General features: G+C 39.9%; 1 protein-coding gene across 1 annotated transcript; it reads left to right on the forward strand.

Moving 5' to 3' along the window:
- Positions 1-3242: 3242 nt before the first annotated feature.
- SPIN3 (spindlin family member 3) lies at positions 3243-7903 on the forward strand. Its single transcript, XM_082610722.1, has one exon. It carries the CDS (start codon positions 3905-3907, stop codon positions 4679-4681), a length of 777 nt encoding a protein of 258 aa, XP_082466848.1. The 5' UTR covers positions 3243-3904; the 3' UTR covers positions 4682-7903.
- The last annotated feature ends 6107 nt before the right edge of the window (positions 7904-14010 follow it).

Genomic DNA, 14010 nt, shown 5'->3' on the forward strand with positions numbered 1-14010 from the left:
AACAGAACTAGAACAAAAATTTCACAATTTGTATGGAAACACAAAAGGCTCCGTATAGCCAAAGCAATCTTGAGAACGAAAAACAGAGCTGGAGGAATCAGGCTCCCTGACTTCAGACTATACTACAAAGCTACAGTAATCAAGACAGTATGGTACTGGCACAGAAACAGAAATATAGATCAATGGAACAGGATAGAAAGCTCAGAGATAAACCAACGAACATGTGGTCACCTTATCTTTGATAAAGCAGGCCAGAATATACAGTGGATAAAAGACAGCCTCTTCAATAAGTGGTGCTGGGAAAACTGGACAGGGACATGTAAAAGTAGGAGATTACATCACTCCCTAACACCATACACAAAAAGAATCTCAAAATGGATTAGAGACCTAAATGTAAGGCCAGAACCTATCAAACTCTTAGAGGAAAACATAGGCAGAACATTCTATGCCATAAATCACAGCAAGATCCTTTTTTGACCCACCTCCTAGAGAAATGGAAATAAAAACAAAAATAAACATATGGGACCTAATGAAACTTCAAAGCTTTTGCACAGCAAAGGAAACTGTAAGCAAGACCAAAAGACAACCCTCAGAATGGGAGAAAATAATTGCAAATGAAGCAACTGACAAAGAATTATCTCCAAACATTACAAGCAGCTCATGCAGCTCAATAACAATAAATCAAACAACCCAATCCAAAAATGGGCAGAAGACCTAAATAGACATTTCTCCAAAGAAGATGTACGGACTGCCAACAAACACATGAAAGAATGTTCAACATCATTTCTCATTAGAGAAATGCAAATCAAATCTACAATGAGATATCATCTCACACCAGTCAGAATGGCCATCATCAAAATATCTCGAAACAATAAATGCTGGAGAGGGTGTGGAGAAAAGGGAACACTCTTGCATTGCTGGTGGGAATGTGAATTGGTACACCAGTATAGAGAACAGTATGGAGATTCCTTAAAAATCTACAAATAGAACTACCATATGACCCAGCAATCCCACTACTGGGCATATACCCTAAGAAAACCATAATTCAAAAATAATTCAAATAATTCTTTGAATTATGAATTATGAATCATAATTCAAATACCAAAATGTTTATCGCAGCTCTATTTACAATAGCCCAGAGATGGAAACAACCTAAGTGTCCATCATCGGATGAATGGATAAAGAAGATGTGGCACATACATACAATGGAATATTACTCAGCCATAAAAAGAAACGAAACTGAGCTATTTGTAATGAGGTGGATAGACCTAGAGTCTGTCATACAGAGTGAAGTAAGTCAGAAAGAGAAAGACAAATACCGTATGCTAACACATATATACGGAATTAAAAAAAAATGTCATGAAGAACCTAGGGGTAAAACGGGAATAAAGACACAGACCTACTTGAGAATGGACTTGAGGATATGGGGAGGGAGAAGGGTAAGCTGTGACAAAGCGAAAGATAGGCATGGACATATATACACTACCAAATGTAAGGTAGATAGATAGTGGGAAGCAGCCGCAGAGCACAGGGAGATCAGCTCGGTGCTTTGTGACCGCCTGGAGGGGTGGGATGGGGAGGGTGGGAGGGAGGGAGATGCATGAGGGAAGGGATGTGGGAACAGATGTATATGTATGACTGATTCACTTTGTTATAAAGCAGAAACTAAAAAAAAATGTTTTACAAAAAACAAAAAGAAGATATGGCACATATATACAATGGAATATTACTCAGCCATAAAAAAATGAAACTGAGCTATTTGTAATGAGGTGGATGGACCTAGAGTTTGTCATACAGAGTGAAGTAAGTCAAAAAGATAAAGGAAAATACTGTATGCTAACACATATTTATGGAATTTAAGAAAAAAAAATGTCAAGTAGTACCTAGCGGTGACAGGAATAAAGACACAGACCTACTAGAGAATGGACTTGAGGATATGGAGAGGGGGAAGGGTAAGCTGTGACAAAGCGAGAGAGTGTCATGGACATATATACTCTATGAAACGTAAAATAGATAGCTAGTGGGAAGCAGCCGCATAGCACAGGGAGATCAACTTTGTGCTTTTTGACCACCTAGAGGGTTGGGATGGGGAGTGTGGGGGGGAGAGAAATGCAAGAGGGAAGTGATATGGGAACCTATGTATATGTATAACTGATTCACTTTGTTATGAAGCAGAAACTAACACACCATTGTAAAGCAATTATACTCCAATAAAATGTAAAAAAATAAAAAAACACAATGAGGTACTACTTCACACCCACTACGATGGCTGTAATGAAAACAAAAATGTTTGAATCTCTTCTAAAATAAGTCTTTCTCCATAAATTTTTGATCTCGCAGTGTTGAAATACTAAATTCTTGTTATAATTGTAATAATGTTTTGATTATAAGTTTGCATCTAGATTTTTCTGTTCAAAAGAACAGATTAATCATTCGTATGCAAGCATCATTTTATAAGTATTTTTTAAAAAAAACTAAACATGTGAAGGTGGGAGGGAATGGTTACACTGTGAAAATATCCTTGTGCTGATTTTAGTGAAGCCACTACAAAACATGTTTCAGACAATATCTAATAACCTGATTAAACGCTTATTCTATATGGAAAAGGGCATGCCATGAAAATGCACATGCAAAATTATCCCAGCTTTGTAAGTGCATATTAAAAAGGCAATGGAAAGTGTTAATATTTGGCTATGAGCCCTGTGGAATGGGAGGTGGGTTTATAGTTGATTATTTTCTTCTTCATGTCAATTTGCTAAACTGTACACCGTGCCCACCTTGCCCATACAATTCCTCTGCAATCAGTGAAAAAGTAAAAGAAAATTATCCTCAACAAATCCAGGAGTACAAGTCAGTAAAAATTACCGAGAGATTGGGTCAAGATGGTAGACTGAGCACTAGTGCATTTCTCTCCTACCTCAAATTCCCTTAAATGACAGAAAAGGCAGGTTTCTGTATATAAAGAATAACTCCAGAATGACAGGGGGAAAGGAAAAGGCAGATTCCTGGAGGATGAAAAGCAGATGGGTCAGGGGTACTGAGGTAAGGATAAGGGTGGGGGTGGGGAGACTGGGGGACACAGAACTGAAGAGGGGGCGCAAGGCGGTTGGCGAGGGGATTTGTTGGCCAGGCGGCTCCAGATTTTGGGAAAGGGGCGGGGCAAGGAACCAAAGAGCGCCTCCCAGGCCCAGGGCAGGGACGGACAAAAGGGTTGGCGGGCGAGGTGCGGGGGGTGCTTTGCTGGGCAGGAAGGGGAGGCCTCTCTCCTGGCCGGAAGCTGTGCTCTACGGAAAAGAGGGAGGAGACTGCGGCGACTGCAGCGGCTGGTGGGAACCTGATGTGGCAGAGGGGCCGCTGCTGCCAACAGGGAGCGGAGGGCCCGCGAGCCGAGTGCTGGAGACACTGCCGCCATCCTGTTTACCTGTCCAGCAGCCCACTTGACACGCTCCTCTCCTAAGGATCCTCCCTCTCAGCTCTTGCAAGCACCTGGCTCGTCGTCTGCTGGTCCTCCTTTGACACAGGCTCACCGCGGAGGCAGCAGCGAGGTGCCCGATTTGGGCACGCGAGACCCGCTATCCCCGGCCTGGGGGAATCTGTGCCCCCTGGCCTGGACAGTGTTGGAAGCAGGGCGGGAGGAATAGGGGGGGGTGCCCCCTATTTCTCTGACTGTAACCGCAACTCCTTCGCGCTAGCATAGTCTGAACTAGCTGGGGAGGAAGGTTACTGCAGGCACGCAGCCAGAATGCCTTGATTTCCAGCCTTTCTGCATAGCTTTCGGGAAAAACTTAGGCGTGGGTGCACAGAATGCACTAATTAGGAGAAAAAGTTCATCGTGTCATGCATTGAATTTATTTTTTCTTGATTTCCTTTCTTGGTCCTCCTTGCTACTGTGCTCCACGCAGGCATGAAGACCCCGCTCAGAAAAGCAGCTGCAGGGCAGCGGTCCAGGACAGGCGCAGGACATGCCAGTTTGTCTGTGACCGTGATGAAGAGAAAGGCTGCACACAAGAAGCATAGGAGCAGACCCACTTCCCAGCATCGGAGGAACATCGTAGGCTGCAGAATTCGGCACGGATGGAAAGACGGAGATGAACCTCTAACACAGTGGAAGGGAACCGTTCTGGATCAGGTACCTGTAAATCCCTCTCTGTATCTTATCAAATATGATGGATTTGACTGTGTTTATGGATTAGAACTTCACAGAGATGAAAGAGTGTCATCACTTGAAATCCTTCCTAATAGAGTTGCATCATCTAGAATCAGTGATACACACTTAACAGAAATTATGATTGGCAAAGCAGTGGAACATATTTTTGAGACAGAAGAAGGTTCCAAAAATGAATGGAGGGGGATGGTCTTAGCTCAGGCACCTGTCATGAACACATGGTTTTACATTACCTATGAGAAAGATCCTGTATTATATATGTACCAGCTCTTAGATGATTATAAAGACGGTGACCTACACATCCTTGCAGATTCCAATGATTCTCCTCTCGCAGAGAGGGAGCCAGGAGAAGTCATAGACAGCCTAGTAGGCAAACAGGTGGAATATGCCAAGGAGGATGGCTCCAAGAGAACTGGCATGGTCATTCATCAGGTGGAAGCAAAACCCTCTGTGTACTTCATCAAATTTGATGATGATTTCCATATCTATGTCTATGATTTGGTAAAAACATCTTAGAGGTCATTTTGAAATTTGCCAAATTTATGAGACTGTTTGTAAAATCTGAACACACAAGAAGTCTTGATTGCTTTACAGTTTGTAAGAACCATATTCTCCCCCCTTTTTCACACTTTAGTCTGGCAAAAAATTGGAACTTCCACCCTCTCAGACATTTTTTGACGAAACCTTTTGCCTTTATCTCCAACCGTTTTACTGGTTCCTCCCCACAGAAGAATGATTGACTTATCTAATTAGTGAGAGGGGTAAAGTCTGACATCCACTGGCCCATATTTTTATCTTGGGTGGTGTTAATAGGCTAAAGGTAGCTGAACACCTCTTGCCTCATTCTTTTGGGCATTTGGACAATCTGCACTCACTGAAGTGTGAAGCTTCCTGAGATATTCAATGTGGCTGGCTGGGTAAATTTCTTTCCAATTCAACCCTCCCCTTAGGGCTGGCTGGGTTAGTGTCTTTGCAATTCAACCCCTCCCCTTCAAAAGTCTAATATGAGGAGGAATGGGAAGCTTATTTTGGTCTTCTGTCTAAGTTGCATTTTAAATTCTAACTGTACTGAAAGTAACGCTAATATTTTGTCCCCTTTCTGATTCTTGTACCTATTACTAAACTTGGTTTGGAAATTAAGAGGGTAATTATTTTGCATTTTAGTACATAAGCATAGGCTGAGAAACCTTACAAAATTGTTAAGAGGGCAAGCATTTGGGAACCAAACCGCAAGTGGAGAAATCATGGTTGGTCATTAATGGCATTAGGATTTCTGTTGTCTACAATAGCTCTGGCTGGTACCTGCAGACAAGGAGTGGGTTTTTACAGACAAAGGCTGTGCAGGCAGACTTTAGCACAATTGGGTTTTGCCAGCCCAATAGAGCATTAGGCTGGGCTCTAGCTCTAGTCCTCAGTCACAGGATAAATTGCCAGGTTTGGCAAGGGTTGGCAGATCTGTCTAGGACCTCAATATAAAGGAGCAAAAATCTGGAATCAGGCTGAGATACAGATTTCTCTCCTATAGCAAGAGGGATGCTTTGAAAAATTTTAAATTAGGTTTTCATTTGATTCTTAGAAGACTTCTGAGTCCCAGCATATGAGGTGGGCAATGCACTTGCTAGAACTAAGAAAAGCTGAAAATAGGCTTTGCTTCCTTGTAGGAACTGGTGAGCTCATTTATTCTGGTGTCCTAACAGGATTGAGGAAAACAGAGATTAGAATCAGTGCTGGATGATCAATAGACTTAATGATGTTCTAAGTGCTTAATAATGTTTTAAATGCTGTCATTGGTAGATAGAAATCTAATAGATATTTGTTAGTGTTTTGCTTTTCAACTTTATCCTGTTTCTTGGCTGGACCTAAGAAACTCACGGGCAGATAACGGTAAGACCTACTTCAGCAGAAAAATAAGTAATGGAGTGGGCCTTGTACCTTCCATTATTGAAGGCATTAGTGAAGGTTAACTTTGGAAAGTTAACTAGGAAAGAAAAGGTTGAAAAATAAGCAGGGTTTTGGAGAGAAGCACCCGGCCAAAGCCAATGCATTCTCACTGGGTTTCTGATAGAAGCTCCATTAGCAGTAACAGACAGGCCATGGACTTCTGCATATTTGGGGCTGGGACTCATGACAGTACAATCAACCACTTGGGAAATATCTTCCAAATTAGTTTAAGTTCACAGATCATGGAGTCCAGACTACTGGCACAGACAGACTGGCATCCTGCTGAGGATGAAACCAAGAAAGTATTCTCTCCTCCCGTGTTTTCTCTGTCTATGTTTCTTCCTTTTGATGCCACTAAGTCTCTGCTCAGATATTTGACTGACGACAGCAATGTGGGTCTGTATTACCCTATTTACTAAGTCGTGGGGACATAAATTTGCTTGAGATATCTGTTTTAGAGGCTGAGGATTAGTGTGCTTGCTAAGTTTTGGGATATGAGGCTGACACTGTGATAATCTTATGTCCTGTTGACCCTGTGGACTCTTAATGTATGACATATATGTATGACATGCAATTGTGGGGTTAGATTAATTCAACTCCTGAAGTTCTGAAGGAACTACACCAAATCAAGAGGAAGACAGCCCAGGCTACAGCTGATGAAGGAACCCCATATCTGTCCAGACATCTTTGTGAGATCTGTATGGCTGACATCAGAAAAACCAAGAAATTGGGGAAGGCAGAATTTTGGACTTTATCTCCTTTGGACTTTAAAATAGAAATTTAATCGGGGGCATTCATTTTTCCCTTGGAGTTTAATAGTTGGTGTGATTTTCATACAGTTCAAATTAAGGCATTTACATTATGTTGTTGACATTGTATTATTTGTAGTATTTTAATGCTATCTTTAGGGCTTATTGTATAATCTTTGTAAGCTATGTCAGATAATGTGGCCGGACATAATTATAAATTGGGGATAAAATAGTGAGTGAATTTTCAACCTGGGGTGTAATGTAGCCTTAGAGTTAATTTAATTGCTGTTTTAGTTTGACTTATTTCAGAGCCTTCTGGGGCAAAAGCAGAACTGCTCACCAGTCTTACACAAGAGGGAGCAGGACATTCCTAAGATACTGCTGGTCTTCCCCGAAAGGGACAGCCAAGCCCTGTTTGTCTTGGGTGTTGACAATGTGGACAGAAATGTCCAAAGGTATGATAGGCTCTATCCTCTGCCTCTCTCCATGTTCCTGGCCAAGAAACAAAAGGACTTGTACCTCTCAAAAATATTTGGAAGAAAATTTCTACCCAAATGGGAGGAGAAATAACTTGGTGAACTTGAGAAAAGGGTTATTATGGATATGCAACTTAGGGCCCTCTTGGCTCTTGAGCTCATTTCTCACAGAAAGATATGGAAAAGACTACAGTCCTTCACTACATGGCTGGGTAAACATCTAATCTGTAGACCTCTCTCACCCTCTGGGGTGGGGGATCCAGTGTCTTTATACTTGGGGTAAAAGTTCATTTCAGGCTTAGGTCCAAAACGTGTTCTCCAGTCCAGACCTATCAGCAATAAAGCTGGTATCTATTTTTATTCTTTAAAAATTTTTAACTTATAAATCATTTTTGGACAAAAACACACACCTCTGGTAAAAATCAAACAGTACAAAAGGATATACAGTATAAAGTAAGTCTCCTTCCTTTTTTCCCACCCCTGACCTCAGCGCCAATTTCCAAAGATAACTACTCTTACCAGTTACTATGTATTTTTCTGGAGATAATCCACATATTTACAAGTATATTATATATGTGTATATCAGATTTTTATACAAATTGTGGCATACTACACATGCTGTTATGAATTTTGCTTTTTCATTTAACAATATATTAAAGCTGGTATTTTAATCCCTCTTTGATTACTGTGTATATTTTTTAGTTGGTTCAGAATCTGGAAGGGAAGGAGGTATGATTAATTCAGACTTCCATATCCCAACCTAGTTTAATGAAAACTTACATGTCCCTGCAAACCAAAAATTTCTGCCAGGTAAATTTTTCTGACCAGTAGAATGTGAAATTTATGTAAACATGATCGATTTTGTGGAAGGAACTCCTTGAGGCCAGTATATTTTTGTTGAGGGAAGTTAAAGGGGGAATCAACTATAAATTGAAGCTGTGGAAAAAGTTAAGGTACTATAATCAGTTATTCAAAATTGAAATGAACAATCATTTTTTTATTCCAACTTACACTGACATCTACTGCCATATGCAAATTTGTTTGCCTTTTATGACAATGCTTTTCTGCATATAACAAGAAACCCCTGTTAAACATGTTTAAACAGTTACCAAGCATTATTGATTCATGTAACTAAAATAATCCAGAAGTTAGATGGGCTTCTGGCACGGTTTGATTGGGGCTTAGGCTCAGTGTCTGTGATTTGTTACGAGTTTCCCTCTTCAGTATTTCAGTTCCATTCTCAGGCTGCCTTTCCTCATGGTAGCAAAATTAGACCATCATGTCCAGGCCACAGCAGTTCCAGTCTAGAGAAAGTTAAATAATCTATGTCCTGTGATGCATTCTGAACTGGCTTACGTCACATACCTAGACCACTGAAGTCCCATGGATGAAATGCACTGATTGGCTTAGCCAGGGCATGTGTTCCATCCCTAAACCCTAAAATATATCTCCCTAGAACCAAATGGATTCCTAGTGAAATCAAGGGCATGAGGAGTGAATGCCATGAACCAATCACAGATGTCTAGTATAGCTTCTTCCTTTGGGTAGTGAGCATCCATGAACACCTTTCTTCCCACATATCCACTTTCAAAAATGTTCACACCTACATGTAGTAAATTTATGTCTTCAAAGGGGAAACACCTAAAGTCTTATCCAGTTACTACATTTAACATTAAGTTTAGGATCTCTAGTTGATATGCAGACATCTTCAGATCCATCATCCTAGCAGTCTTGTCACCTGTAGTTAAATTACAAACTAACCTTCACCCCAACATACCCCATATATAATTGTGAAGAAATAACCAGAGAAGTATAATAAAAACTACCATTTGAAAGAAGGGAGGAAACAGGAAGCAATACACAGTAGTTTCTGGTTCAAAGCATATTTCATAATCTGTTAGACAAGGACTCTGCCCTGGCAGTAGAATGAGTCCTCTTGTCAGCCAGTCTCTTTTTTGTTCTCTAAGAGGGTCTCCCTTGGAGACATATCTTGGGTGGATGCACTTTCTTGGGGATGAACAGCTTTAACTTTCTGCTTCATCTTATGCCATTTCTTGTGTCTAGAAGTTGTTCTGGGTTTAAATAATGAGTTTTTGCCGTTGTTGGCCAGGATTGGAGTCCCTTTAATATAGTAGTTCTCAAACTTTAGCACATATTAGAATCACCTGAAGAGATTGTTAAACTACAGATTGCTGGGCCCACCAACAGAAATTCTGATTCAGTAAGTCTAGTGTGGGGTCCAAGGATTTATGTATTCTAACAAGTTCACACAGGAGACTGATACTTCTGGTCCTGGCATCCCATATTGAGAATCACTGAATTGTAGGTGTCAATCGAGTGAAGCCAGAATCGTTATTTCCTTAAATTACCTGATAATAAATTTACATCGCTGCTTGCTAAAATATATGCTCCTGAACCTCACCTTAGTTTTAATAAATCAAAATCTCTTGGCAGGGGAGTAGGGGGACCTGGAAAACCTCGACCAGACATTCCAAGTGATTCTTATCATTATCATCAATACTGATTGGGAAAAACTGGCCTAGGAAATTAGGATTTTCTTGACCCCAATCTTATTTCCTTGTAAGTCTATCTCCTTGCCCTTGTTCTCACAAAGCTTAGTTTGAGGTAAGGAACTTGGCTTTTCTAATCCTACAAGTTTCCAAATTCTCAGATCTCTTTCAACTAGGATTTCAGACAACCAATAACTAAGGTAAGAAAGCTCCATTTTCTTTCCTCACAGTTTTCAGATAGGCCAGTTTCCACTATGGATATAGTATGCTTGAACTTTGCCTAAGAAGCCTAGATCTGAGGGATCCAAAATAGTATAGAGTAGGAGAAACAATGAGATCAATAGAATGGGCATAATTCCAGGCTCCACTAGCTCTGTGATTCGGCTCTAGTGACTTAATCTTTTTAAGCCTACTATTGCAGGTAATAATCCTTACCTTACTTGGTTCTGTTGAGAACTAAATGAGAAGCTATATCCTTATCATATAATAGTGCAGTGCAGGTACTTAATAAAAATGAATTCCATCTAGTTTCCAAGAGGCTACAGCCCACATTCTTTTAGTAAACATTTATATTTAGCAATGTACAGTGACATTTAACTAGTGAATATAGTCCAGAAATTCTATTACTGAAATGTGACTTTAAATAATTCTTTAGATGTGTATAGCTCCTTCCTTTCCTACTAAGAACTTTCCCAGAGAGCTGATAAATCTTCATAGCATTCCTGGATGGTTAGGAGGGCAGGAAGTTATTCTATTTTGTAGATTCAATCACTCATTTATTCAAATGCTTTTTGTTGGACTTGGCTAATAGTGAAGAAGGAAATAGATAAGGTCCATACTTTTAGCGAGCTTAGATTCTCATAGTGGGGGAAAGACAGCAAAGATGTAGACAAATAACCTATATAATTTCTGGGAGTGATAACGTATGACGATAATAAAGCAAAGCAATGGGATAGAAAGTAACTGAAATAAGGGAGCTATTTCAGCTAGAGCTTGTCAGAAAAAGTCCTGAGTGGATATTTGAACAGATAACTGAATGATGAGAAGCTAGCCCATGCAACAGTTTGAAGGAGGAGTGATCTAGAGAGAAAAACAAGTTGAAAGGCTAGGATAGCTGAAATAATTTATTCATGGTTATTAATGCAGTCATGTGTTTAATACTGAGACCTATGGTTCATGATTTTTCTCTACTGTTCTGTACAGCTGACTAACTATGTTACTGTTGTTTTCTGGTACTTTTGTCTCTCTCTTTGTGGAGGTCAAAGAACATTACAGACATCATGTCTGTGCATTATTTCAATTGTTACCCTGATCCTGGAGATGAAGTAAAGGGGCTAAAGGTCAATGAATAAATGGAAACGGGGTGGATTTCTTCCCCAACCCCAAATTTATGATGCAGATCCACAGCACAGAGTTAAAGTTGAAACCCATACATAATGTAGTGAATGTGTAAACTTATTTTTGTGGTTACAGTTCCAAATACACACTACATTTCAGCCATTTAGTTTATATCATTCATCTTTGGAGGGTGGTAGAATGGCAAAAAACATTTATTGAACACCTAGTATGTGCCAGGCATATCTTAATCTTCACAGCATACTGGGAACTAAGTGTTACTATTTCCATTTTACAGATTAGGAAATCAAGCTTAGAGAGAAAAAAGATACAAGGGTCATAGATGTAAAATAGAAGGAAGCAGCTGGGAAGCAGCTGCATAGCACAGGGAGATTAGCTCACTGCTTTGTGACCACCTAGAGGGTTGGGATAGGGAGGGTGAGAGGGAGGAGCGAGAGGGAGGGGTTATGGGGATATATGTATACATATAGCTGATTCAGTTTGTAATACAGAAAAAACTAACACAACATTGTAAAGCAATTATACTACAATAAAGATGTTAAAAATAAATAAATAAGTAAGTAAGTAAGTAAGTAAGTAAGTAAACAAGTAAATAAATAAATAAATATAGATGCAAGGGTCACACAGCTAGTAACAATACTGGACATGAACCTAGGTCTCCTGATGCCAAGTGCTGTTCTATCAATAATTATTATTTTTGCTAACATTTGCCTAAAGAAATGGGAAAAAAGCAAGAACACCAAGGGAGAAATCAAAGTGATTTACAGCTGTGGTCTTCCTATTCTTTCATCTCTATCACCTTCTCTCAACACATACTTTGTTCTTACTCTTAAATCTACTTCATTCATTCAACAAATTTATTTAGTATCTATTTTTTTCCAGGCACTGTATCTAGGAACTTGGAATATTTCAGTAAACAAAACAGTCAATGATCTCTGTTCTCATTGAGCTTACATGCAAACAAGAGGAAGCTGGCAATAAACAATAAAAATAATAAGTAAATAAATTATATGGGATGTCAGAAAGTGACATTGTGAACAATTTGTTCTGTTTGAACAAAACGAAAATTAGAAAAGGGTAAGAGGTGAGAGGAGTGATGGGATGCAACATTAAATAGGGAGATTAGGATAGATTTCATGGGGAAGGTGATATTTGAGCAAAGTAATGAGGAGTGAAGGAGTTAGCCAAGCATGTAGCTAGAGAGAGCATTCATAGTAAAAGGAACTGCTAGAGGAAAGGCCCTAATGTAGGTGTGTTACTGGTATGTTCAGAGACCAAGGACGCTACTTTGTCTATAGCTACAAAAGTGCGGGTGAGCGACATAGGTGAAGTCAGAGAGGTAATAAGGGACTAAATCACATAAGGCCCTGTAATGCATTGTAGGAACTCTGTATGAAGTGAAGAGCCTGTCACAGGTTGAGTTCCCCAGGAAGCAGATGTAAAACAAAGTTAATACTTCAGAAAATTTATTAAGCAATGCCTTTGGGGTCAATATCTATGGAGGAAATGGAGAAGAAGAAGAAGAAACAAGGGAGAAGTCAAGCTCTGATACTCAATGACAGTGTCAGCCACAAAAGCATACACTGATCAATCACTGAATATAGGCTACCCTGGGAAAGGACATGACCTTGGACAAGGCTGCTCTCTGCAACTAATGCAATCCTTAAACAGGGATGACAGCTGAAGCTGGGGTAATGTGTGTCAATGAAAAGGAACCTGGGTGTTGCATCTCCATGTCCACAGAGCCATTGCAGATTTTGAGCAGATAGTTGACCTGACATGCTTTTTTAAAGTATCTCTCTGATGTTTTGAGCACAGACTATAGAGGAAAAAGTATGGAATCAGTGAAACTAGCTAGGGTATTGTGGGAACCTAGATGTGAACTGACAATATCTGAAAAGTAATGGAGGCCGTAAGAATTTGAATCTTGGATATATTTTGAAGGAAAAGCCCCAGGATTTTCTCACCAATTGGAAGTGGAATGTGAGAGAAATAGAGGAGTCATGGAGGGCTCCAATATTCTTGGACTAAACAACTGGAAGAATGGAGTAGCCATCAACAGAGATGAAGAAGGCTATGGTTTGGATGGATGTAGAGGGAAGATTAGAAATTCAGTTTCGGAAAAATTGAGTTTGAGGTGTTTTTAGGACATCTAAATGGAGATGTTGAGCACTTAGTGAATATATGTGTCTGCAGTTCAGAGGAGAGGTCTCACTGAGCTGAATACATAAATTTGGGAGGTTCTGTGTATAAATGGTATTTAAAGACATAGGCGTATACAAGATCACCGTAGGGAACGAGTGTACATAGAGAAGAGCATATGATCATTGGCAGAGCCCTGGGCCACAAAGAGGTTTGGGAGATGAGGAAACACAAGTAAAAGAGACTACGAGGTAGGAGTTAAATGAAAAGTGTGGTATCATGGAAGCCCTTCCTTCTTAGCCACCTACCTACACACTAAATCTCTTTCTGACAAATTATTCACATTCCACCTCAAATGTCATCTCCAAGATGACTTTTTTTTTTTTTTGCTTCTCAGCTCCTTTGAATAAAACTGCACACCACCATGACATTCTTTTCATTGTATCAAAGTAATGTGTCCACCAGTTTGAGCATCCTCAACTCCTTCCTTTCTAAGATACCTCTAAAGCTAGAAAGGTTTTGAGGGACAGTGTGGTTTCCTGACACCCACACCAATGTTATGAATGAGACCAGCAAACTAACAGCAAACACCTAGAAGGAAAAATGTTTATTTTTAAAATCTCTTTTTATCCTACAATACAGCAGAAAGCAAATGGAGTAGATGGGGTAAG

This window comes from Mesoplodon mirus, assembly GCF_964341445.2.
Source record: "Mesoplodon mirus genome assembly, chromosome: X".
Taxonomy (NCBI): Eukaryota; Metazoa; Chordata; class Mammalia; order Artiodactyla; family Ziphiidae; genus Mesoplodon; species Mesoplodon mirus.

Coding starts and splice junctions, on each gene's coding strand:
- SPIN3 (XM_082610722.1), top strand. CDS start 3,905: ATGAAGACCCCGCTCAGAAAAGCAGCTGCAGGGCAGCGGTCCAGGACA.